Source organism: Podarcis vaucheri, assembly GCF_965113315.1.
Source record: "Podarcis vaucheri genome assembly, chromosome: 5".
Classification (NCBI taxonomy): domain Eukaryota; kingdom Metazoa; phylum Chordata; class Lepidosauria; order Squamata; family Lacertidae; genus Podarcis; species Podarcis vaucheri.
In genome coordinates this window covers 50,888,573-50,916,166 of record NC_138763.1, presented here as the reverse complement: position 1 = coordinate 50,916,166, position 27,594 = coordinate 50,888,573, and the positions used below count along the sequence as shown (strand labels likewise).

General features: G+C 42.4%; 1 protein-coding gene across 1 annotated transcript in view; it reads right to left on the bottom strand.

The window, feature by feature from the left end:
• Positions 1–187: 187 nt before the first annotated feature.
• Positions 188–27,594, bottom strand: part of TECTB (tectorin beta) — a 36,094-nt gene continuing 8,687 nt past the window's right edge. Inside the window, exons 2-12 of the mRNA XM_082225045.1 lie at positions 16,651–16,821; positions 15,569–15,746; positions 14,157–14,347; positions 13,161–13,303; positions 12,985–13,057; positions 9,897–10,000; positions 9,727–9,810; positions 8,114–8,276; positions 5,455–5,524; positions 3,194–3,226; positions 188–356 (exon numbers count right to left, since the gene is read on the bottom strand). Of these exons, the coding sequence (XP_082081171.1) occupies positions 304–356; positions 3,194–3,226; positions 5,455–5,524; positions 8,114–8,276; positions 9,727–9,810; positions 9,897–10,000; positions 12,985–13,057; positions 13,161–13,303; positions 14,157–14,347; positions 15,569–15,644 (990 nt within the window). The 5' untranslated portion in view covers positions 15,645–15,746; positions 16,651–16,821 and the 3' untranslated portion in view covers positions 188–303. The remainder of the gene's footprint in view (positions 357–3,193; positions 3,227–5,454; positions 5,525–8,113; positions 8,277–9,726; positions 9,811–9,896; positions 10,001–12,984; positions 13,058–13,160; positions 13,304–14,156; positions 14,348–15,568; positions 15,747–16,650; positions 16,822–27,594) is intronic.

Below are 27,594 nucleotides of genomic sequence, written 5' to 3'. Positions count from 1 at the left end.
ATTTAGCTCCTTAATGCAGACAGCCAGGAAGTGAGGACTTCCTTGTCTTTCGACTAACACTTTGAAGCAAACAGTGGACTTCCTTCTAGCGCTCTCAGGCTTCGTTTGCGATACACTTATTTGAACAATGTGCACACAGCTGGTAAAAATCACCATTGGTATTCTCAGCTGCCACAGAAACCAAATGTAAGCCAGGTGAAATTTATTTCTCATGTAAAACAAGGCAGCAGGTAAAACAAGCATCTCTTCATAGCAGTAAAGGACCATGGGGATGATCAGCAGCACCTGATGTTGGGTTGAGTATTATAAAAGAACTGCGCGAATTCCAAGAAAGAGGAGTAAATGGCAAAGGATAGCTGCAAAGAAGAGAGAAATAGGAAGAATGTGAGTAGTAGTAGTAGTAGTAGTAGTAATAATAATAATAATAATAATAATAATAATAATAATAATAATTTATTTGTACCCTGCCCATCTGGCTGTGTTTCCCCAGCCACTCTGGGCGGCTTCCATAGAAACCAAAAATATACTAAAATATCACACATTAAAACCTTCCCTGAACAGGGCTGCCTTAAGATGTCTTCTGAATGTCAGGTAGTTGTTTATCGCTTTGACATCTGATGGAAGGGCGTTCCATGGGGCGGGCGCCACTACCAAGAAGGCCCTCTGCCTGGTTCCCTGTAGCTTTGCTTCTCGCAATGAGGGAACCGCCAGAAGGCCCTCGGCGCTGGATCTCAGTGTCTGGGCTGAACGATGGGGGTGGAGACGTTACTTCAGGTATACAGGACCAAGGCCGTTTAGGGCTTTAAAGGTCAGCACCAACACTTTGAATTGTGCTCAGAAACGTACTGGGAGCCAATGTAGGTCTTTCAAGACCAGTGTTATGTGGTCTCTGCGGCCGCTCCCAGTCACCAGTCTAGCTGCCACGTTCTGGATTAGTTGTAGTTTCCGGGTCACCTTCAAAGGTAGCTCCACGTAGAGCGCATTGCAGTAATCCAAGCGGGAGATAACCAGAGCATGCATCACTCTGGCGAGGCAGTCCGCAGGCAGATAGGGTCTCAGCCTGCGTACCAGATGGAGCTGGTAAACAGCTGCCCTGGACACAGATTTGACCTGTGCCTCCATGGACAGCTGTGAGTCCAAAATGACTCCCAGGCTGCGTACCTTCAGGGGCACAGTTACCCCATTCAGGACCAGGGAATCCTCCACACCTGCCTGCCTCCTGTCCCCCCAAAATGGTACTTCTGTCTTGTCAGGATTCAACCTCAATCTGTTAGCCGCCATCCAACCTCCAACCGCCTCCAGGCACTCACACAGGACCTTCACTGCCTTCACTGGTTCTGATTTGAAAGAGAGGTAGAGCTGGGTATCATCTGCATACTGATGAACACCCAGCCCAAATCCTGATGATCTCTCCCAGCGGCTTCATGTAGATGTTGAAAAGCATGGGGGAGAGGACAGAACCCTGAGGCACCCCACAAGTGAGAGCCAGGGGTCTGAACACTCATCCCCCACCACCACTTTCTGAACACGGCCCAGGAGGAAGGAGCGGAACCACTGTATGACAGTGCCCCCAGCTCCCAGCCCCTCAAGACGGTCCAGAAGGATGTTATGGTTGATGGTATCAAACGCCACTGAGAGGTCCAGCAGAACTAGGAAACAGCTCTCACCTTTGTCCCTAGCCTGCCGGAGATCATCAACCAGTGCGACCAAGGCAGTTTCAGTCCCATGATGAGGCCTGAATCCCAACTGGAAGGGATCCAAATGGTCTGCTTCTTCCAGGCGTGCCTGGAATTGTTCAGCAACCACTCGCTCAATCACCTTGCCCAAGAATGGTAGTCTCGCTCAGTGGATTTCTGTTACATTGCCCTGTTTGAGATTTTATATAGCCACAGTTTTGACACCATTTTAAAAGGCCCAACCCATATTTATCATTCCATCTTTCCATGGGGATTAAGTTATATGCTGAGTTCAGTTTTATACAGAGCCTTGTGGTGGATATATGCATTGTGGTGGAACTGTTCCAGATGAGGAACATCCTGGAATCTGCCTGGGTTTGCCATCTGCCATGATCAGGAATGTTTTAGTTAGGATGCAGGCTGTCCTGTGCAGTTGTATAGCCCATTCCCCACACAATGCCGGTAAGACCACAAGTGGAGCTGGATGCCCATTAATTTCAATGGGTTTGCTGTGTATAAAACTCAGTTGAATACCACCCTGTATGTATTAAGCCAAAAAGTTAGTGATTCTGGGTGAATTTGGAACTTTTATTACTTCATATTTTTCTTGCTGTCACCTTGCAAGAAAGAGGCATTATCCATACCCTCCAACATGTTGAGAATTTAAACTGGGGTGTGCATGTCCCCTGATATGCTTCTGTGTGAGTCTTGTGACCTGTGTGAGAGCGCGGAGGCAAAAAAACCTGAGCACTTTGGGGTTCTGTGCTTTCACGTGAGGTCCCGATCTCACATTTTTTTGGGACTCTGTGATTTTGTGAGAGAGCATGGCACCCAAAAATGGGATGTCCCAATTTAATTGGGGCAGTTGAGAGGTATGCATTATTACAGTTCAAGGACACATTCCAGTTAGGGAAAAACACTTGCAAAGGATGTGCAGCAGAGCCGGGGGGTTGTGGCCTTCGGACAGTTTTAAGGGCCAGATAAGGCTGCCTAGTAGTGGCCTGTGAAATATGTGGCTTGGTGAGGGGAAAGGGCCTATGAAGAGTCCCAATTATCAAATAAGGGGCTGGGGGGAGCTGCATTTGGCCCCCAGGCCTAAGGTCCCCCACCACTGTTGGAATTTATTGTTTTTATATTAGCTTTTTCTACATTTATGATGTTTACATTTATGGTGTTTATAAGCTACCTTGATTTATCTTTTTATAATTTTATTTCTGAATTTCAAAAGTTTAGAAATTGATACATACTTTCCCGATTCATATTCATTTCACATTCTACTTCCCCACAAGCCCTCCATGGTGTCCCTCATAATTTCTGATATTGATTTACATTGATTTTCTTGTTTATCATAAACAAGAACATGGCAGCAAATTCTGTCCAGGAAAGCAATTAATCTAATACTATTATAGCTCTGACATCCTTCAACTATAATAAAGTTTATTATACGGCATTTTCATTAATGCTGATAAATTTCCATTGACTAACATGTTAGATAGTTTAATATTTGTAATTTTTACCTGAAAAGTTGTAATTCCTGGTTAATCCTTTATCTGTGAGAAATAAGAAAAGTTAGAATGCTCACAGGAAATGACTTATAAGTAAAAAGATAAATCAATGCAATAATGTGATGAACATTACACTGCCACTAACTACATGCTAAAGTAATGATCCATTCAGCAAGGTGGAATAGCTTGATTTTATTACTTCCTTATGTCCTTTAAAACGTTTATATCTTGCATTATCCTTTAATCCACAGTGGTACCTCGGGTTAAGTACTTAATTCGTTCCGGAGGTCCGGTTTTAACCTGAAACTGTTCTTAACCTGAAGCACCACTTTAGCTAATGGGGCCTCCTGCTGCCGCCGGAGCACGATTTCTGTTCTCATCCTGAAGCAAAGTTCTTAACCCAAGGTACTATTTCTGGGTTGGTGGAGTCTGTAACCTGAAGTGTATGTAACCTGATGCATATGTAACCCGAGGTACCACTGTATTGGTGTCTGAAAGTGGGCCCTCCAAACAGGCCCCTTATCTGTGGACATGTTCTCTTATTTTTATGTTAAAATAATAAAGTGATCTGGAATAGGGTCTAAACTCAAGGCCATTTCAGCTCAACAAAACACTGGGCAATGCAAAACTATAAATAGAAAGTGTGCCCTGCAACATGTGTAGGTTCCCTCAAAGCTTGGAGACTACAAAGCCTTGAGGCACACCAGGAGTTACGGAAATCTCAGAGTTAGCCTCCACCCTTACTGTTGCTGAAAGGACCACAACTCAGAGGTAAAGCATCTGTTTTGAATGCCGAAGGTCCCATGTCCAATTTCCAGCATCTCCAAGTAGAACTCAGAGACCTGCTGTCAGTTAGTGTAGACAGTTCTGAGTTAGATGGACCAGTGCTCTGACAACAGGTATAAGGAGCTATTGTACCTATGTCGTTATATGTTCCGTGCACCTCATATGGCTGCTTTGGAACACCCTTCTTTGTAAATGACTCTACTGAATTTCTTCTGGACTGATTAATGAGACAAAGAAAGCTACAAATCCCCAGTCATCCTTGGCCACAATTTCTCGCTCAATCCCTGGTTGGTTTCTTGCATAATCCCTGGTTGGAAATAACATACCAGAACATGCTCGGAAGTATTGTTTCCAACTAAGGATAAAACCTGCAAGGTATCGCCTGTGTTTAGTAACACCTCTCCTCCTACTTTTGTGAGTTTAATACTGTGTCGGATTTAGGGTGGTTCAGGCAGCTCCCTCATACAGGGTGCTGAGCTGAGAGGGCCCAAAATTGAGAAGATCCATCATTGAGAAGAGTCATTTGGGGGCACCAGATTTTGGCATTGTTTAGGGTGTCATTCTACCAAAGATTACCAAAGTCCACCCCTGATTAATATATATTTGCTTTTGGCTTGGCAAGGGAGTAATGCTTAGTGGAAGGGGACAAACTTCATTTGGAGCAGGACTCCTAAGAGTTCTGGGTCCGACCAGGGGCGTAGCAAAGTCAGATGGTACCCGGCGCGGAAAATGTCACACCCACAGTGAAATCTAGTTGGACTCCCAAGAGACTGCAATCTACTCACAGTATAAAAAGATTGGCTGTGATCTATCCATTGTCATTGCCAGGAGTTGTTCAGCTTTTTCTAGGGGAGGGTTGGCCAATGTTGTTGAGAATCTTTTGGGGAGGGTTGACCAAAGTTGTTAAGCTTTCTGTGGGGTTACAGGGTAGGGTTTGGGTCCTGAGTTGAGGGAGCTTCTGTCCTTCCCTCCAACCTTCACTTGTTTGCTCCTTCCCATCCTCTCCCTGCCTGCCTCCTCCAGCAGCCCGGAAGAGCAGGGCTCTCAAAACAGCAAAGCGGTGCAGCTCTCCTCCTTCCCCCGACAGCTCGTCGTAGGTGGGAGTCACGGGTGGGTGACATGTAGAATGTCACCCCCCTCAGTGATGACACCCGGGGCGAGGCGGACCGCCCCCACCTTGCTCCGCCGCTGGGTCCAACTTAAAAAGCGTTGATATTTCATCCCCGTATTTGAAGAATTTCCCTAGTAATAGATGTACCGTAATCAGAAATTAGGAGGATATTGGAAACCAGCCCACACCAGTTAATCTGCAACACCTGCATCAGAAATCAAACCCAGTAAGTGATTGCATTCCTACTGAAGAGGTTGATTAATTATCCTACCTTTTCATCAAAGGGCAGCATTAATCCTCCCCTTTGCAGGTAAAGCATAAACTGTTTTGCAATGTAGCACCCAAATTATAAATCAAAATATCCTTCTGCACTTACTGTTCACAGTGAGTTCAGCCATTAGCACACCACCTGTTGGCTCCATTCGTTGTCTCCGATTTGTGCATAACTTAAAAGGAACAAAGAAAACGATTTGCTTGATCAATATTTATTTCTAAAATATTTCATTTATATCCTGCCTTTCATCAAATCGATCCTGGGGCATAAATAAAATAGTAATTGAAATCACAACCTCAAACTCAGTTAAAATATAAATTATAAAAATATTAAAATAAAATAAAATAAAATAAAATATAAAACCCACCATTACAAAATACAACAGCAGACTACACCCAGATATGTTAGTCCCAAAGAATAAAAGGTAGACAATGTGTATGTCCATAGAACTGAACACATACTTAACAAAAGAACATTTTTTCTTCCTCTAAACCTGATAAACCTTATCAGTGTGTTAGCATTTTTGTGGCTCTCTAGGCATAGGGGAACGGTAACCCTAGGCTTATTTATTCAGAAGTAACAGATCAATCCTAACTCCAGTGAGGCAGCAGTGGGATGGAGTGGAGCAGCATGGCCAGGGCTGCATCCAAAGTCCTGCTGCCCATATCAGCAAGGCTGGAAAGTACAGAGAGTTGCAAAACCCAGCTCTGTGCTATTGCTCCATGTTATGCAGCCTGAACTGTGCCCAATGCCTTCAAATGAAGACAGCAAGGGTGGCCTGGGGTCCAAGGGATCATGGGCTAGCTTATTTTCCACTCCCAAACCTATTTGCAGCTTTTTGTAGGCTACTGCCAATGGGAGTCCCACAGATGGTACTTCCACCTGCCTACACTTCCAGTAGATGGAACTGGGAGTTCCATGCCAGCATGATGTCGGCATCACACCATGGGCTGAGGCCAGTAGAGCTGTTTTGGGCAGGACAGAGGAAGACCTCTCAACCAGTCTCTTGCTAGTGCAGCAGATCAGGGGGTTGGAATTGCGGTCCAAGCCCCATGGTGTTCCATCGAGCTCACTTCCAGGAAAATGTACAGAGGTTTTCAGCCTAAATCACAAGTTCTTGGAGACAGAAGCAAGAGTCACAACAGGGCTAAGGGTGGGATCTCCAGACCAGCAGTCTCATTTGCCTCATTTCATTTCAGTTTTGTCAAAAAAGATCAAGGGTAACTGGTCAAAACAGGGTTTAAACATGCAGCGCTGAGGGGGACATATAACTCAAGGTGAAGGTGAATAGTTCCTAAGAACAAAGCACTGCAGAGTACTTAATGGAACATCAGAGGATTTCTCCCTGCATGGTTTATTCAAATTCACTGTAATCAAAGAAAATAGCATCCAATTATATTTTCTGGCCTGAGATAAACTGGTGATTTCTGGGCAATGTGTGGTGTCTTCATTCAGTTTCCACTGTCACGTGGTTTAAGACTGAAGGCAGCCCTGTTTAGGAAAGTTTTTAATGTTTGATGTTTTATCACCCAGCCACATGGGCAGGGTATAAATAATAAGTTGTTATTATTATTACATGTTTCATGCTCTAAATTCTCCCAAAGATGTGCTGCAACATGATACCTCCATCCATCACTTTTCCAGCAGGTTAGCCAGCTGCCAGATGGCAGCGATAGCAATCAGACAAGATTTGGATGTTCTGCTTTTGTTTCAAGTTGACCCAAAACCAAGAATCAAAGAAAACTGTTGGCAGTTACAGAAGTTTCTTTCAGCTACCCAAAATCAAAAAGGTGTGTGCTGATTATCTGCTATTTAGCTACATGTATCCATGGGTATATGGAGGAATGAAGTTGCATATGCAGATATCGTAATGGCCAGGTATCTGTGGTGCCCCCGCACAACACCAGTGTTTGCCACCTCCCGCCTTTTACCTTCCACTCTACATCATAGTTGCAGTGCCCAGTGTTACTGAACTTGTCGTGCTCCCCTAAATCCACCTCTGAGAGGAGCCCTGGGTAGGTCTGGAATCTAGAAACAATTTATCCACAAACAAACATTGTCCCTTGTGTTGCTCTAGCTCCTCCTAGTGTGAAGAACCATAGTTTTCTAATTTCCATTTATTGCAGTTGTCTTCCTCTAAGGCAGGGATATAGAACTTATGGACATCCAGATATTGCTAGACAGTAATTCCCATAATCCCTGAGTACTGGCAGTAGTGGCTGGGGCCGACGGGAGCTGGTTGACCGTAGGGTTGGATTCAACGAAACTGATGTGCTAGCAGGACAATGAATCATCTCTTTGGGGAGAACCCCAGAAGAGCATTGCACTGGGCAAACAAAAATGCTTGTGCTATTAGAATGATCATAGTAGTGCAATGTTGAATTCCTCCCAAAGGTTCTAAACCCCTGCCCTAAGGAGACCGGGGAAGCATGGTGACGTCAACTCTATATTACCTTTCCAATAACACTGTGAAGTGGGCTAGGCTGAGAGACAGTGGCTGTTTGGCCCATGGACCTTTAAGGCAGAGCAGGGGTTGGAACCACGGGATTGTGCCAAAATTTGCAGTCTACCCAATCCAGCAAAGTCTTAAGTTGTTTCTTGTAACAAAATGAGAAATGTATTCTTTTTCTTTTTCAAAAGGTTCAATCAAAATTCCTTATCACTGCTTTGATAGGCCCTTGGAAATGTGCAGGGTTTTTTTTTGGGGGGGGGGTTCTGCAGGCTAGACTCCATTCTTAATTGCTACAAACAAAAAACTTACCACAGGGCACGATAACTTCTCACTGTCACATACATGCGTCTCACAGTGCAGCCACACCTTGGAGAGTTTGGGAATATTCCGGAAACGAAATGCATTAAACTGGAAGGTCGCGCGGCTGTCTTTCCCATTTTCATGCACTATGATGGTGTCATCTGTGGGGCACCTGAGCCACATGATAACAGGCACTCTTAGAAGGAGAAGAACAATAAGGCACTCCTTTTCTTTTATCTCTAATACTATCACTGTATTTATTGCGGCTATTGCAAGAACATAGCATGGTTTCTGTGACAAACTGAGCACCTCTGAATGTTAGATTCAGTTGTGTAAAAAGAAGCTGTGATTGGACAAAAATGAGAGAGTGAAATGTCTATCCTATATATTTCTGGTTGACTGAAAACAGTAGTAATGTTGCAGAGAACAGGGTAGCCAAAATAGTGTCCTTGTCCTATAAATGTTGTTGGTCTGCAACTCCCATCATCTTTGACCAATGTCTGTGTCGGCTGGGGCTGATGGGAATGGTAGTCCAACATCTGGAGAGCATCAACTTGGCCACCACTTGGTGTAAAAAAATCACCACTACATGAAGTGAAACCTTGGATCAAAACCCCTAATGATTTGCTCAAACCACATCATATACTGATCTCACAGGCAAACACTATATCACATGTACTATTATCTATATATTACATGCCCTTCACCCTAAGGTCCAAGCATGGGTTACAACATCAAAGCACAATACAGTGGTGCCCCGCAAGACGAATGCCTCGCAAGACGAAAAACTCGCTAGACGAAAGAGTTTTCCGAGTCGTTCCGCAAGACAAATTTCCCTATGGGCTTGCTTCGCAAGACAAAACGTCTTGCGAGTTTTTGTGAGTTTGTTTCCTTTTCTTAAAGCCGCTAAGCCGTTAATAGCCGCTAAGCTGCTAACCCGTTAATAGCCGCTAAGCCGCTAATAGCCGCTAAGCCGCTAATAGCCGTGCTTCGCAAGACGAAAAAAACGCAAGACAAAGAGACTCGTGGAACGGATTAATTTCGTCTTGCGAGGCACCACTGTATTATTATTACGTATTTTTAAAACAACCTACAATGATAACAATAAGGTGGGTCCTAAAAACATGCATCTCAAATGTCAAAAGTCAGAGGTATGTCTTCAGCATTCTCCAGAAACTGGATAATAAAGCTGCCAGCTGTGCCCCTGTGAGGAAGAAGTTCCACAACTTAGGGGCCACCACAGACAATGCCCTCTCCCGGGCTGCCATCCCCCAATCCTTTGAGGACAGAGAAACTACCAAGAGAACTTCCGATCTCAGCACCCAAGAGTGAAGGAGGTGGTCTTTCATATATTTGGGGCCTGAGTTGTATAATATTACTAGAAAAGTACTTCAATTGATATTAAAGGTAAAGGGACCCCTGACCATTAGGTCCAGTCATGACCGACTCTGGGGTTGCAGCGCTCATCTCGCTTTATTGGCCGAGGGTTATGCCTAGCCTAAATTTTATTCTATTAACTTCAGGATGGCATTGGTTCATTGGTTTCTTAAGATATGCTTACCCACAACAGTTCCATTTCATATGAGTAATGTTTATGTTGACCTTCTCACAAATTTACCTACCCCTTAGTTATCAGAGGCCACTGGACTGGAAAGAAATATTCTGATGAGGGGGTTGCCCAACAGTTAGTCAGAACTACTTTAAATCTGAGGAGACAAAGAGATGTGAGTACCAGACGAGTGAAAATTTCAATGAAAATTTCACATTGGTGTTGATTGATGAAAAGTTGCACCTGCTACTTAAGCCCTTTGCTTCTACGCCAGCAAATATGTCTGAACCAATTTCTGAAGTTTCAACTACGAAGGGGGCTTCCTTCTTGACTGTAAACTTGGCATTCTGAGAGGGAAAATGGAGGAATGGGTTAGTAATGCAAAGGAGGAACAGCAAAAGCTTAACAATTAGATATAATGTCAGCAAAGATACTCTGTCACCAGCAGTTTCCCCTTATGCCATTTTTGTATCTGTGTTTCGTTTGTTTTTCTTAACATTCTTATGATGTTTGCCCTAAATTGGCTCAACAACAGGGTGCCTTGAAGTCGAGTGTGTAATGCTTCAATGAAAGCTCAAGAAATGTGGCTTAGAAGGAACTATTCCATGCAAATCACTGAACAGCCACATATAAAGGACAGCAACAAGCTTATCAGAATCAAAGGGGGGGGGGACCATTTATTGGCAACATCCAACTACCAGTTTGCCATAGCCAGCCATGCAGTGCTGAATGAGGAAAGCCACACATTTCTCTGGTGAGCAAGGCGCAAGATTAATTGTCCGTGAAGCATCAAATCACACAATGTCTTCTCAAATTCCAATGCTAAAACTGCTGGGTGAAATGACTCAAGTACAAAATTGATTCAGGGATATATATCACATAACACACACCCAACCTGGCTGGTGCATGCTATGCAAGACATTTGTGATGTGGGAAATTGTCAGAAAGAAAGATAGCGAAATGACTTTGCAACTGAATCCACACACCCCCAGGCTTTCTCTCATGATGATTACATTGAATTAGGAATAGAAGAAGCTGCCTTATACCAAGTTGGACCATTAAGCTCAGTATTGTGGACGGTTTGCAGGCAAAGTATGTGTTCTGACCCTGAGCTACATTAGTTATTTCAGTGCTCAAAAGGGCTCAATCGGTCAGTGTCAAACCACTTGTTGGATTCCAGCCTATTCTTAATAGTATAACAGAAGAGAGGTAAGAACTCGGGCACAACAAATTTTATTCTGAAAAAAGAAGTTGATAAATAACCAAGACACACAAGCTGGTGAAATATACATAAATACATAAGAAATCAAAGTAAACCTGGCAATTCAGGCTAATGGCCCATCTAGCATCCTATACTCACAGTGGCCAGGCACATGCCTGCAGGAAACCCACAACTACAACAGCATTCTCCTCTCCTGTTTACCACAATTCATTCCCAAGCCACAGCTAGTTAAGTAACTGTTACAGACAATTTCCCAACAGTCTTTTATTCTAGGTGTGCTGAACCAAGGAATATAAACACCAACACAGTGCAGTTTCAGTGACATTCTATTACTTTAGGGTCATGGGAAAACGTCAGTCACCTGACCCCATGGAGAGAATCTCTGCTAGAGTATCTTGAGGTCTGGCCTCTTCAGTTATTCATGGCAAAATCTGGGCCACCCTCTGTCTGAAATTTGACAGAAAGAGATTTGGAGTTGATTTCTATTCAAGCACTGAGTGTGCTCACACATACTGTACCAAAATACTGAAAGGGGGTTAGAACTTTCAGTTAAAAGCCTTATAACCTGGAACAAACATGAGAAACCAAACACAAAGCGGAATAAAGATCCCAAGAGAACAATAAGCATCTTCTCGATTCAGAGGATAGCTAGGCAAATTTCAGGGGGAATGAAAGGAACTTCTATGTGTAGCGAGACCTAAAAGACAAGATAGTCATTGCCCTTTGTTTGTGGCTTTCGGGAGGGTTTAATGGCGTCAGTTACAGCACTAGTGCAGAATGCTGTGAGTACAGTGCTTGGACCGCAGTTTGGAACTGCAAATATATAAAGATGATGTAGAAAGCAGTCTGCATAGTACATTGTTACATGATCAGTTCAGTAAACAATCAGATCCTAAGGGCATGTTTAGTGTAATGTAGGGAAGAATCTCAATGCTGGGTTCATTTGCTACAAAATTTGAATTAACATAATTCAAGTCCATAGAATAATTGAGTGGTACCAGACCAGCCTATAATACAGCAGATGTTTACATAAGTAATGAATTGTTCTGCTGCAAGACATATGCTCACCATGCCAGCCAAGGGGCCCATAAATTAAAAATCTTAAAACCTACATGGTTACAGTCAAATTGTGGCTCTGGCATCTGGTGCAAAAACTAAGTGAGTTGATACATGCATGCCCATTATCACCCAGTGACTACAGCATCAAGCGATGATTTATACAAGTGAAACTTCTTGTCACACAATGAATAGTACAGAGTCCACACCACACTACCAAAAACACAATGCGGAGCTGCCATTCTGTGAATAGGAGAAATTCTTCCATTTGCAGAATGAGTTTGGATCTAGGTGAAGCTCCAGTGACTGGAAGTGGAGAAGAGGTGAGTTTCACCATTTCTCCCTACATCCCCCAGGCCATCTCTTACGCATTCTAAAGGGACTCCAAACTGCCAAGGCCTGAAATCATGCCATTCCACAAGCAGAACTCCATTGAATTCTTGGTTTAACCCAAATATTCTTGAATGAAAGCTGTTTATAATATTGAATAAGAAATGCTTAAGTGATGACTGCACATGCACATATCTTATTATACAGGCTAATAGGAAACCTTTATGCATACTAATAGCAAAATACATTTTTTGAATGCCACATAGCCGAAACAGCATTAACCACACACCAGTGAGAAGGTATCCACAGGCTTGGAGGAAGCACAAGAAATAATAATAATGGTTTAGGGGGAAACTAAGGAATGGGAAGTCCAGTGAGGATGAGCATGTTTAAGGCCATGGAATGCTGGAGAGGGTAAAAAAAAGGGGGAGATGTGGGAGGAAGGGGAATGGAATGGAAGAATGCATGACTGGATTGATGGCAAAATCTTGCTGTAATCTCACTTGTTTGAAACCTAAAAACCACTGTTACGGCTTGCTAGTTTGTGTAGCCTATGGTACCCCCAAAGAGTAACAGAATGTCTACAATCAAATTTTTCATTTACATTTGGTAAAATGGAGGCAGTCTCCTATGCATTTGCATATTTTTGGCCTCTTCACTTCACCATTGCACCATCGAAAAATTTACAGTGGAAATCAGCAGACAGACACAGAGGGTACTTACAGTATAGAAGTTGAGGGACAGCTGGCTTTCAAATGAACCGGAGCTGCCATTCTTCACATGAATAGTTGCCACTCTAAAAGAGGCAGGAAATGTCACATGACTGAATCATACACTGTTGAATGCAGAGTGAGGCATATGCTAGAAGATGAAGGCCAATTGAATCGAGGCAGAGTTACCTTTGGTCAAAGGCAGCGTGGTTCACCAGATAGTTTGCATGGTATGTGCATGTAAATGAGTAGTTTACAGGCTGACTCTTCACAATCACAGAGGTGTCATTGGAGACGATGGAGTTATAGAAATGATAGATGGGGCTTTTGAACTGCAACCATGAAAAGATCAAGAGGTAAACGGTGACACTGCATATGCCATTTTTGTTTTACACGGTCACGTCAAGAGTTCACTTCTACATTATCTCAAATTTCTGAAAGAGTAAACACACATGAGAGAACATGCGGGAAGCACACTGTGACTGATCTGGTGAAATAGACTTTTGCCAGCAAAAAGTCATGGCCTATAAATAAGTTGGTTATTAAAGTCTGTGGGTTGTTGTTGTTTTGCTCCAAACTTCATATTTTTAGATTAGATTACAGAGGGACTCTGTAACCTAGAGTCCCTCAGCAACTGTGAAATAGATTTGCAGTGCTTTATTTTATTTTTTTAAATGTCTTGTAGTTATTAGATGGATTAGACATAAACATACACCCAAATCTCCATTCAGATCTTCCCCAGATGTACAAGGGAATGTGTGAAGTAGGAGCTGATCTGCAGTGTTAGCCCTAGGTATACACCTATTTAGTACAGCGTCTGCATAGGGGTGTGTGGCATGGCACCCATTGATTGCACATGTGCCGCAACTGTGAAAATCTCCCTAGTGCACAGAGCTGTACAGATGTCATTTTAAATGCCTGTACATTAAATGGATAGGGCCAGCAGTGTGTGTTCCATCAGGGTGAAGCTATCAGGGATCAAATATAAATTTTAACAATGGATCTATATAAAACAATGTTGAAAAGGTATAAGAGATATTGTGAATCTATTGTTTTTCAAATTATAAATAAAAAAAGTTGTTGTAAAACTGGTGAAAGTCTCAGGAAAGGCATGAACAGCTTCAGACATTTATTGGACACAGTCACCATCCAACTTGGGGAAGCATTTATACTTTGGCTACTTACATCAGATTGAGTTCCACAGTATGACTTATTTTTGGGTGACAAATCTGGGATTGTAAACTGGTAATACCCCGACTCATGGACCCCGTTGTAGCAAATTCCTCCAAGAGCCAGTTGATTAACTTCCCACCCATAAGGACATTCGGGGATTCTTGCGATTATGGTTTTAGGATAACAGTACACCAAAATGGCATCTAGAAGTAAAAAAAAGGAGTGGGAGGAAAGCACTACTAGAGCATGGTGAAGTGATTACAAAATGCGCCTCTATCCTTATTTTGCAAATGCCAGTGAAAAGGCTTAGCTCTGGTAAGCCTGGACTCAAATCAAGTGTTCAGCTTGGCAACTAGTTGTTTCTCCAGACGTTCAAACTAAATTCAATAAATGCATGTGGTAGGAGGCAGCAGCCTGCAAACCCAATATACACATGTTCATTAGGATGCCTGCAGGCTATGTCCATGCCACATCATGTTCAGATGGGTGAATCTGTCACTTTCGGTTTCTCTCAGTTTCTCATTTCCCGTCTTCAATTTTCTACATTTACACATCAGTTTGCAATTAAAGCAGTGCTTTTTTCTTCTTCTACAAAGATGTTTAGGGGTACTGCCATTTCCCCACTCATATTGAAATACTGCCCCTCCATGAGGCCAAACTTAGATTCACAAAATGTTTAGGGGTATGCGTCCCCTAGCGTCCCCCAAGAAAAAAAGCACTGAATTAAAGAGAGAGAGAATAATCAGCTGCTAACATTTCAGTTTAATTACAGGTACCCTGAACAGGGGCTAGGGGCAGTGATTCAGATAAGTTCTTTCCTTTATCTAGACAAAGGTACTATTGCAGGTGCTATTATGTGTGTGTGAGACACACTCCATAGAAGCCGGCAGAGATATTGGACTCTTTCAGCTATTTCCCCGCAATCTCCAAATTACACTTCCAAAGCAAGAACAGGGATACTGTCTCACATTAATCCACCATTTATGAAAGCAACAGGCCCTTAATTTGTGTTCCAGTACTAAATTTCAGTGATGAGGTGTCCAGTGCCGATGGAAAAGCCAAAGGATACATGGTCCAAACAATCTATTCACAATCTCTTGAGATCTCACAGAGCACACAGCACATTCTCGTCTTGCCTCAAGCGGTGAAACAAGGCTTGCTGCCTCTGTGTTGTACCACCTGTTGCATGGCAATTTTTCACTAGGATCCTTGTGCTGGATTTCATACTGCACAACCAATATTATGCTAGTGCAACAGTCCTTGCACTGGCAGTCAGAGAACATTCAATCCAAGCCCATATATACATTGTCACAAACAGGTTGTAATGAATATCTGTGGATCTCTTGATAAATAAAACTAAGCAGTTGGAAGTGTATTTAATTACAAGAGGTTGACATCACTGGAATAGTATGCAGCTATTTTACCTGCTTTGTTTGGATTGCAACGTGCCACGATGCCTCGAGCCAAGATGACCCACAGGAGAAAAGCCACCATCATCATCTTTCCAAAGATATGTAAATACTAAGAAAACCAGGACTTGATTTTCTGAAATGCTGCTGGATGCTGAGAAGGATTCACATGTATCAAACTTCTTTGAATTGCCTATGAATTACCAGAAGTGAGAAATGTAAACTCTTCTATTCAAAATGAGTTAAGTGCAATTCCCAACGGAAACTATTGAAATCTACTGGATTTTGAATTTTTCCCTTCCATGTTCTTACAGTACAACCTTATCCCTATCAACTCAATAGATAGATCATACTGAGACCAATGAGTTTGAGGCTACTGGATTGCAACCTTCTAAGAAGAGATCTGTGTCATAAGAAATTAATTACTAATGCCTTCTTTCATTTTATTTTTTTAAACAAATGTGTGTGTGTTTTTTAAAAAAAGAGGTAAAATGGGATCTGGAGGAGAAATACTACCGTAAATCTGACAGTGAATGGGACTGGAGAGAAAGCAAACACTGGATAAAAGAAAAGATCTCATTAGAAGGCAAGAGAAAAGTCAAAGTAACAAAAATATTTTACACATTCATTGATTTGGCAGTTGTAATTTCTATTGTTAACTGGAAGATTTTGTATCCAAACATTCTTTCACACGAGTGTAATTACTGCTATTCTACCTCACAAATTATAATTATAATCTAAAACAATGTATTCTGAAGCTTAATATTTCTGTGAGACCACCTGTTATAAAGCCACCCATAATGGCTCATTACTCATAATGCTATTTATTTCAATTTTTTTTAAAAAATAGGTCACTGATATTACACAAATCATACCCTGGACACTGAAAGCCATTTTAGCACTACTATTTTATATTTTAACATTGTAATCCATCTAGGCATCTATCTGATGTTTTCAATCTCTCTCATAATTTATTTCAAAATATATTACACAATATTTTCAAACACACATTTTAGCATTAGTATTAGTACTAGTATTACTTTTCTGTTTCAATCTCCTAATTATGTCCAGGAAAATGTTTAGAGCATCATACGTACAGCATTGGAACAAGGTTGTAGATCAAGCTGTTCATTATCTCTGTTTAAAATGAAAGAGGGTATATTTGCTTTTCCCAAGGTGTTCTTTCAAACAGCACCAGCTGGCATTATCTTTGCTTTATATAGGCCATCTTGTAAAAGGAGCCCCTGCGTATTCAGCCTTGATTAGCCCTTGTGGGGAAACAGGGTTGGATGGATAACAGGTTAGATCACTCACTTTTCCAATACAAGCGGTCCAAGTTTTTCAGTATTCAGTATTTTACTGTCAAGTTGTGTCATATACAGGACTCTTTACCAAAAGTATGACTCATTTTTAAACGACTAAAGAGAAATCTGATTATTGCAACTGACATGGTTTTACAAAAATGTGCATATTTTTTCATGCAGTGTTTAAAGAAAATTGCAACTAGCACAGATCAAGTTTTATCAACTGAGCTATTAAAATGTGTGTTTTATATTATAAGCACCTGGTTGGTCCACACCTATAAAGGACTTTAAAACAATCTGAAACTCTTCTGTAGTTATGTCCAACTAAGTCTTCAGAGTAAACCCACAGAAATCAAATTAAGTCAATTGGTTTAAATGGGTCTACTCTGAGTATCTTAGTTGGCTATCGCCCCTAATGTTTGTGGTAAGTCTAAGTATTTTTCTTTTTAAAGAGATGCCTAAAATCTCACCAAGGATCTTGACAGAGCAGTTTTTAAATCAAAATTCACCACTTTCTTTGAGATAATAAACTACTTTGATTTTATAATTGTCAGAGGAAATAAAATTCCCAAAGTTTCATTACAAGTAAGTAGTTTTTAAGTACACAATCCCCTCTTAGGCAAAAGGCACTAATCCGAGCAATTTCTGCTACACTGAAGAGTTGTCTGTAGATGTTTTTATTTGCATAAGAAACAAGAACTGCACAAAACTTACTTAGGTGAAACAACATTTGATATCTGCACTGATAAAAGGTGAGGGCTCGGGGGAGGTTTGTATTTCTCTGAGTAGTGGCAAATAAAAAAAGAGCATTCACTAAATAGCAAATTATACTGTGGATGCTAATTACCCACCCCAAGAGCCCCCTTTAGATTAAGCAGATGGCAAAAACCTTAACTATTTGAGTATCTCTAGAATGATCTACAAAAAGCGAATAAATGGCTTCTTGTGATCTTCGCTTCAAAATGCTGTTTAAGAAATAGCTTTTCAATTTCTCCTTGTTGTCTCGGCTGTTACTTAGAATGTTTGCTGTTCACCTGTTGTAAGGCGGAGACCTGTTCATGCAAAAAGTGGCACTTTGCGAGATAATATAATCAGTGTTTTACAGTAAGAAAACAGCTCTTCTTACAGAAAACACACTCGTGTTGGAACAATCTAGCAACAAAATATCTTACAGTGTTCTTCTAATGACTTTACACTATGTTTTTCTAGTTGTTTTGAAGCTCTGTTTATATTGTGCAGAAACCAAGACAGAGTTGCAGATTGCTGAAGCAGTTAAATGGGCAGTGGGCTGCAATGTGGGTCTACCTATAATACTATAATATGAACTGCAGTGTGCACATTGTTTCAAGCAGTTTCCACTAGGTGGCCCCATCATTGCTTATCTGTTTGTTTATTAATATGCATAGTTCTTTTCAGAGCAGAAGAGGACAGCGAATGGCTTATGTCACAATGGTGTCAAAACTTTTTTTCAAAGAGGGCCAATTTTGATGAAGTGAAGATTGTTGAGCTTTCCTTAAGATTGAAGTTGTTGAGGTATTTTTTAGGATTTTACCCCAGGAAATTAACTGCCACAGGGGCCAGATTAAACTGACTGACGGGGCGATTTAGGCTCTCAAAACAAACTTTGGACATGCCTGGCTTATGATTACCACTTCACTAAATGGCGATCAGGTGAAAAAGGTTGTCTGATGTGGGTCAACAAATGAGTCTTTCCCACTTATCCCAGATGTACACGAAGGCTGGTTCTGGTTACTCACAGGTGAGGAGGAAATGTACTTTGTACTTTGCACATGCTCAGTGTCTTTTTCATCTTATAGTTATTTCTTCTCATATCTTAGGGAAGAGATCTGATCTTCCAGGGTGATGCCATATTCCAATTTTGTCCTGGCAATGCAGTTGTTGTTGTTGTGTCGTCCCCCCCAAAAAAAAAATCTACACAAACCAAGTGGCTGGCTCTTAGTATTTTCAGTTATGCTCTGTACTGTGGTCTTGTATTCTCATTCCCATAGAACATGGCACAGCATTTCTTTACTTAAAAGCCATGGAACAGGGACAATTTGGCTGGCTTTGAGTTGCCAGAATAAAGAGAGGCTGTTATGAAGCTGCTGCCATTGCCATATCTGTGGCAGCCTTCCAGTGCTACTGGGACCATGTCCAGCAACAAAATACACCAAGAACAATGGCTTTGATACAAGGGCTGACTGCCAATCTTAGGCAATCTGACAGACTAATGAATGGCACAAAGGACCCATTTTCCCTTCTTTTCTCCTTTACTAAAAAAAAGGAGGGGGAATCTTTTTCACTGGTGGAAGAAAGAGAAAAATGCAGAGAAAGTATAGCAGGAATGAAACCACTCATAAGTGTCTGAGCATTAAGATGGAGCTAGCTGGTGGCAAGGACGCGGGTGGTGCTGTGGTCTAAATCATTGAGCCTAGGACTTGCCGATCAGAAGGTCAGCGGTTCAAATCCCCACGACGGGGTGAGCTCCCGTTGTTCGGTCCCTGCTCCTGCCCACCTAGCAGTTTGAAAGCATGTCAAAGTGCAAGTAGATAAATAGGTACAGCTCTGGTGGGAAGGTAAATGGCATTTCCTTGTGCTGCTCTGGTTCACCAGAAGTGGCTTAGTCATGCTGGCCACATGACCCGGAAGCTGTACGCCGGCTCCCTCGGCCAATAAAGTGAGATGAGCGCCACAACCCCAGAGTCTGCCACGACTGGACCTAACGGTCTTTACCTTTACCTAGCTGGTGGCAATGTTTGGTATACCTGACAAATACAACTTCATGATACAGATATATTCCGTATCTTGAGCCTGATGTCATCCTGTTTATTGTTGTTGTTGTTTAGTCATTTAGTCATGTCCGACTCTTTGTGATCCCATGGACCAGAGCAATGCCAGGCACTTCTGTCTTCCACTGCCTCCTGCAGTTTGGTCAAACTCATGTTGGTAGCTTCAAGAACACTTTCCCACCATCTCATCCTCTGTCGTCTCCTTCTCCTTGTGCCCTCAATCTTTCCCAGCATCAGGGTCTTTTCCAGGGAGTCTTCTCTTCTCATGAGGTGGCCAACGTATTGGAGCCTCAGCTTCACAATCTGTCCTTCTAGTGAGCACTCAGGGCTGATTTCCTTCAGAATGGATAGGTTTGATCTTCTTGCAGTCCATTGGACTCTCAAGAGTCTCTTCCAGCGCCATAATTCAAAAGCATCAATTCCTTGGTGATCAGCCTTCTTTATGGTCCAGCTCTCACTTACATACATCACTACTGGGAAAACCATAGCTTTAATTATACAGACCTTTGTTGGCAAGGTGATGTCTCTACTTTTTAAGATGCTGTCTAGGATTGTCATTGCTTTTCTCCCAAGAAGCAGGCGTCTTTTAATTTTGTGACTGCTGTCACCATCTGCAGTGATCATGGAGCCCAAGAAAGTAAAATCTCTCACTGCCTCCATTTCTTCCCCCTATTTGCCAGGACGTGATGGGACCAGTGGCCATTATCTTAGTTTTTTTTATGCCGAGCTTCAGGCCATATTTTGCACTCTCCTCTTTCACCCTCAATAAAAGGTTCTTTAATTGCTCCTCACTTTCTGCCATCAAGGTCATCCTGTTTAGGGCAGAACTATTTCAAGATGGTCACTTACTTGCCCACTAACAACAACAACAACAACAACTTTTTTATTTACACCCTGCCATCTGGCTGGGTTTCCCCAGCCACTTTGGGCAGCGTCCAACAAAAGATTAACAAAACATTAAAACACCAGTCATAAAAAACTTCCCTAAACAGGGCTGCCTTCAGATGTCTTCTAAAAGTCTGGTAGCTGTTCTTCTCTTTGACATCTGGTGGGAGGGCGTTCCACAGGGCAGGTGCCACTACCAAGAAGGCCCTCTGCCTGGTTCCCTGTAACTTGGCTTCTCGCAGTGAGGGAACCACCAGAAGGCCCTTGGCGCTGGACCTTAGGGTTCGGGCAGAACGATGGGGGTAGAGACGCTCCTTCAGGTATACTGGGCCGAGGCCATTTAGGGCTTTAAAGGTCAGCACCAACACTTTGAATTTTGCTCGGAAACGTACTGGGAGCCAATGTAGGTCTTTCAAGACTGGTGTTTTGTGGTCTCGGCGGTCGCTCAAAGTCACCAGTCTAGCTGCCGCTAATACCCAGAAAGTCTTTGAATATACTGGGTAGCCCATGCTGGGAGTGCCATTCTGGGAAAAAGTCATTTCTGATATATGGGATGATCAAGCATATGTCAAGGGAACTGGAACAACCTTAAAAAAAACAAAACATAACTAACCCTAATCCATAATAGGAAAAGAAATGTTACCCCCCTCTGTGAGAATGGGCTCTAAATAGGCAAATCGGGATTATCTCAACATAATTAAAAGAGATTTTTCAGCTTTCCCAGGTCCCCTGGCTGCTCCTGTTACAATATAACTTTTATTAGAAACTTATAAGATCAGCACATGTTAGGAGGCATGACAACCAATGTAGCTGGATATGCTTTGGACTCAGGAATAGATTAGAGGTCAGATTTATTAGGGAATCAGAACAGGACACAGTACTATGTGCAAGGCAGGTCTCCTCCTCCTCCCCATCCGACAGCCGTAGTGCATCCAAACCACACCCAAAATTGATTAGCCTTTCCTGGAAAAGCAGGTTGTGCCAGCAAAATGGGCACAAATCCCAAGGAAGTTACTCTTTCACAAGGGCAGCCTAGTTGTCTTTATAAGGTCCTTCTGCTCAACACTGGGAGGCAGCAGCAGCTCAGGAGCTCGCTGAGGGAGAAGCAGTAAGAAGAACAAAGAGCTTAAGTTCATTAGAAGTCTGTAGCGTGTGGCTTCCCTTTTTCCATACTCTTCCTGGAGGTCAACAGTAATCTTTCAGGCAGGATTGAATCCCAGCCTGTAACCCCCCTGGACTAAGCTGAGCTGTTGACATAGGTACAGAACTGATGTAATCTAACAGCCCTCTCTTTCACTTAACTAACTCTAGAAGATGGGAGGAGACTTGGCTTGGTTTTTAGCAAATCAAAGAAAACAATCACATTTCTAGTTCGTTCTACGTCCAGGTAACTGTAATGGGTCCAGGGGTTTCTCGTCCGTAAGTTGCCGCCACTCCTGGCTGGGTTACCTGGTGGAACCCTTTCTGTCTGGACAGCCTCTAGCTACGTGGCTGTCTCAGTCGCTGGCAGAATCCATCAGTGGGCGTTTCTTGAACTTCTTCCAGCAAAGAAGCTCTTTGACGCCAAGTCTCCTCCTACTCTCCCTGTGCGGAAGTCTTCTGCGCAGGGAGGGTGTGGGCAGCAGAGTACCCGTACTCTCTCCGCTGGTCTCCGGCAAGGAGTCTTGGAGCCTCCTCTCCGATTCCCCCATCTGCCCCCCTTCTCCACTGGTGTTACACTGATTTCCTTCCCCAGCGGACGGGCTGCCTCTCTCCCTACTGGGACCCTCTCCGGCATCCCTCTGGAGCCTTCCCTCCGCCTCTAGTATTTTGGTTCCCCCCCTTTTCTTCCTTTGAGATCTGTGGAATAGTGAGGAGCCTATACCTAGAGTAAAATAAATAAAACTCAAATTACAGATTTTTAAATAAAATAAAATAAAATGAACTTGAGGACTGGCAGAAGAAAGATGGGGTTGGTGTGAAACTGTGCTGAGAACACCACCAGCAGCAATTGAAGATAGTGTCATGGGGGGTGGGTTAGGTTCCCCTCTTCCCATCTTTATGGTGTATCTGCTGTACTTTTCCACACTGTGCTAGAGTGATACAGCGGCCCTTAAGGGGTGGAAAATACAGCTTGGAGTCTACAAGTAACTTCCCGAAATTCCAAATATCAAGTGGACTTGTTCGTGCTTACAAAGTGGAATTCAGAATAAAGAAGAATCCAGCAGACATTATAATGCTTCCCTCAGTCATTTTAAGTATCATAGTTATTCAGTGCTTTGGAAATGACATTTCCTCTGCCTCCACAAACTTCCATCTTCTGTTAGTTTTTCTATGAAATATGAACATCAATATTCACACTCGTTCCAAGAATGGCTACAGATGAGAGAGAAAAAATGTGTCTAGTTTTCCCAAGTCACAAAATTCTACTGAATATTCCTCTCTACTTTCATTGGCACACTAGAATCATGATCCTTCTCTTGCCCCAGGTTTTGTGTGTGTGTGTGTGTGTGTGTGTGTGTGTGAGATTTTCAGCTTGTTGATAACAGTTAGAATGGGACAGTTCCTCATTGTATGGTCACCTTCTTTCATGAAATTGCACAAAGTAGGGTTTGTTTTGTTTGCTTTGCACCTTTCCCTCCCTTTTTAGTAGCTCTTACCTTTCAAAAAAGGTATATTTTCATGTTGTTGTTGTTGTTGTTTCTGAGAGAGGAAGCACTTAGACTGTGAACCTATACACCAAGGCTGGGAAACCTTTTTTTTCAGCTTGAAGACCACTTCTCATGAATAACTTGCCAGGGGCTTCCCTCCTGTGATGAGCAGAGCCAGAGGCGGAAGTGGGTGGAGCAACAGGTGTGATTCTTACCTTTGTACAGGAGGCTACATTCCAGCCACACAAAAGCCAGAGGTTTCCACATACAAATATATTTCCATCCGCCATCCATCCAAGTAAACCAGAGGCATTACTACAGTTCAATGATACAATCCAGAAATGTAAAAGCACTCAAGGAGATAATGGAGCAGGGCCACTTAGTAGCAGCAACGTGCGGCCGAGGTTGGGGTAAGACCTGGGAAGAGTAGATGGAGAGGCTTGGCAGACTGTACTTGACCTCCAGGCCTGAGGATCCTGATTCTGCTATATATGCCTACCTGGGAACAAGTCCCATTGAAAGCAACACAGCTTTCTTTTGGGTAGACATGGAATGCACTAGTCAGAGTCTTTATTTCATGGGTTCTTCATTCTCAGACAGAACTTTAGATTTATTTAATAAATTGCTGCTTATTTCAAACACGCTTTAAAAGAGATGTTACCAATCTAATTGTACCCTTTAGCTTTTTTCTAACAGACATTGCCATTTAAAATAAATTTATCCTTTTGAAATTCAAGTAAATTGACCTACACATATACCAAACGTATTTAATGATAGTCATGATTGGGAAAACCATAGATTTCAGATTGAATCACAACATTTAGAGATGTTATATCTGCCTTCTTTTTGTTATGAATTTGCTACGAAGAATTATGCTTTCCATTAGAATTCCTATATGACACAAGATATAAAATGTTTTAGGGTTTGTTTCTGTAACTTGAAATGAAACACAAGTCATATTCTTGTAAACAAAGACTCAGAGTCATAATTTAAGAGTATCTAAAATGAGAATCTGAATTTAAGGTTGAATTGGGATCCAGTCTAACAGGGTGAATGTGAAACGAACAGCATGGGGTAATGCAATTTAGTAAATTTGAAGGGATAGAAAAATGAATAGGTGGAGCTAATAATTAGATATCTACATTTGAGCTGCTTGTGCTGTTAAGATCCAAACAATGCCAAGATATTTTCTTTTTTCCCTTTGCTAAATTGAAATGACTGTAGTAATGTATTCAAGAAGCTTAGCAGATTCAGAGGATTAATCAATTTGATTGTTCCCTCCAGTGTCATTTAAATCTGTGCCTGAACAAGCATTAAAAGCAATTAATTGAGTGCTATGAAATCAGTGCCAGAAGCATTCCAAGTGTCATGGAGATAATCACATGCATTCTATTGCCTGGTTTAGAGAAACACCATCAATGTTGTGTGTGACAGAAAAGCGAAAATATATAGAAAATAAAGCTCAACTCAATATTGTCTGTGAAAACATTGGCTGTATAAGGTTATATCATGGATGTAGCAGTGGCAAGGGAAGGGTGTAAAAAGCAATTTTAGTTAGTTCAGGTGGTTACAAAGAATAGCAATATATATTATATGTGTATGCAGGGCGTTTTTCTGTCAGAACTCAGTTCTGGCACCTTTCAGGTCGGTACCATTGTCATTATAAGAGAACAAGGGAGGTGTTTATGGTGAGTTCCGGCAACTCTTTTTCTAGAACAATAGCACTGGGAAGAGGATAATATATTCTCAAAATAAAAATAATAAAATGAACATCTGTAACCATGTACATGTCTGGCAGACCAATCCACAAGTATAAAATGTGTTTTTGAAAAAAGGATCATAAGGATGCTGTAATAACCAATGCCCTGGGGTGTGCATGCCAGCACAGGGGCTGATGCAGGGCCTATTTGCCATGCTATATCCTCCCCCCTCCACAATTACTGTATCTGTTGTTCTCCAAATGGTCATCTAGGCAGCCCCTGGATTGTTGGGTCCTGGGCATCAGCCGCAAAGTCCAGCTCTCGCTGTACCACTGTGGTTACAAACCTGAGTATTTCCCAACATTACTGTTGCTTTTGCCTGCTTCCTCATTTATGTGCGCCTCTCATTTTCTACAGCAAGGTGGCAGCTGTGAGAAGCGCTGTTCAGGAAGACAAAGTTGGAAAGGCAGCCAACAGCAGATGCCCTCACTCAGATTTCCTAAGCGAACAGAAGTTTCGCAAGTGGCAGTTCTATGGCATGGCATGGCAGACTGGCGGTGGTGGTTAGTTCGCTTCCCTCGATGCAATGGTCCCCATTCCCTGAATGGTGGCCTCTGTGTTGCCATTTTAACTTTTTTAATTAAAAAGAGAAAAGCAATGACAAACCTAGACAGCATCTTAAAAAGTAGAGACATCACCTTGCCAACAAAGGTCCGTATAGTAAAAGCTATGGTTTTCCCAGTAATGATGTATGGAAGTGAGAGCTGGACCATAAAGAAGGCTGATCGCCGAAGAATTGATGCTTTTGAATTATGGTGCTGGAGGAGACTCTTGAGAGTCCCATGGACTGCAAGAAGATCAAACCTATCCATTCTGAAGGAAATCAGCCCTGAGTGCTCACTGGAAGGACAGATCCTGAAGCTGAGGCTCCAACACTTTGGCCACCTCATGAGAAGAGAAGACTCCTTGGAAAAGAACCTGATGTTGGGAAAGATGGAGGGCACAAGGAGAAGGGACAACAGAGGATGAGATGGTGTTTTTGAAGCTACCAGCATGAGTTTGATCAAACTGCGGGAGGCAGTGGAGGACAGAAGTGCCTGGCGTGCTCTGGTCCATGGGGTCACAAAGAGTCGGACACAACTAAACGACTAAACAACAAATACATGAAGTGCATCAACACATTTCATATATCATCTATGCAAGAGACTGCAGGATTTGCTGATCATTACCAATCCAGATGAATGACTGGTAGTGGCAGGACTTTTAGCCACTACTACTACTAATTTATTACTTGTACCACACCCATCTGACTGGGTTGTCCCAGTTACTCTGGGCAGCTCCAATGCTGCCATTTGTACCAGCCAGGACAGAAGGTCGGACAGGGAATAATGTCTCTTTACTGAGCTAGCTCCCATGCTGGCACAGCAAAGAGAGCCAAATCAGGGTCTTTGCAATCACATCCTATCTGAGCCCAGCCCAGCCCTACCCTGAAGTGCCCTGTTTTGAGAGTTCCTAATATCTGCTGGGGATGCTGCCACTGGTTGCTTCTGCCCATCTCCCATTTGGGTGGCTGTTTCTGGGTTGCCCCCATGATTACAGCTGGGCAGGGATAGGCAGAAGGCATTACAGTATCTAGCCCATCCAAAACCCCTCCAACATCTAGTATCTAGAATGGAAAGCTTCATGAGTTTGACAGTAATCATAACAACCTCCAGTTCTGGCTCACTTTGGATTTAGCATTATCATGGCATTCTATCTCCTCTTGATGGACTTGTTTCCAACTTGGGTGTGGTGGCATGTATCACTGTATGATTTTGCCATTGAATGGTATGAGGTTCTGATGATTCACTATTCAATAGTGAGAGCCAGTGTGGTGTAGTGGTTAACAGCAGTGGCTCGTAAACTGGTGAACTGGGTTCGCTTCCTCGCTCCTCTACATGCAGCTGCTGGGTGACCTTGGGCTAGTCACACTTCTCTGAAGTCTCTCAGCCTCACTCCCCTCACAGAGTGTTTGTTGTGGGGGAGGAAGGGAAAGGAGAATGTTAGCCACTTTGAGACTCCTACGGGTAGTGATAAAGCGGGATATCAAATCCAAACTACTACTACTACTACTACTACTACTACTATTCTTCTTCTTCTTCTTCTTCTTCTTCTTCTTCTTCTTCTTCTTCTTCAATTGGGGTGGGTTGTCCTTCAATAATGAGACCCACCATTTGCCCAATTTACCTGGAAAAGTAGCGTAGAAATATATTTTTAAAAAATTAAAACAAAGCTCTTGTCTCAGATAAGGCTTCAGTTTCTTTAGGGCTGTGTGTACTCTGATTCCAAATCCATGACTATGTCTTGGTCACAATCCAGAGCTGGGAAATTGCAGTCTTTGTATCATTGACTGGAGGCAGGAAGTAGTTATAAGGTGTGTTTGATTACTTCCCTGTCGATTGGAATGAGCTCTCCACAATTCCAGCTATCTATGTAGGCTATGCCATGAAGTTTCATCTGTCAACAAAGCTGAGTTTGGGTATGTGGAAATCCAAAATGCTTTGCATACTTCTGAGTTTGACTTGGAGTTAACGATGCATGGATCCCTTCTGGGCTTGTCTTGAAAAACATTTGGTGTTTTCCAAGTGTTTCTGTCAGTTAGAAAACATCATTTTTTGAAAAAAGGAAGATGAGCATACTGGAAAAACTCAAATGGGTGGTGCAGTCCCCATCTCCTGCCAATCCTGCTATATT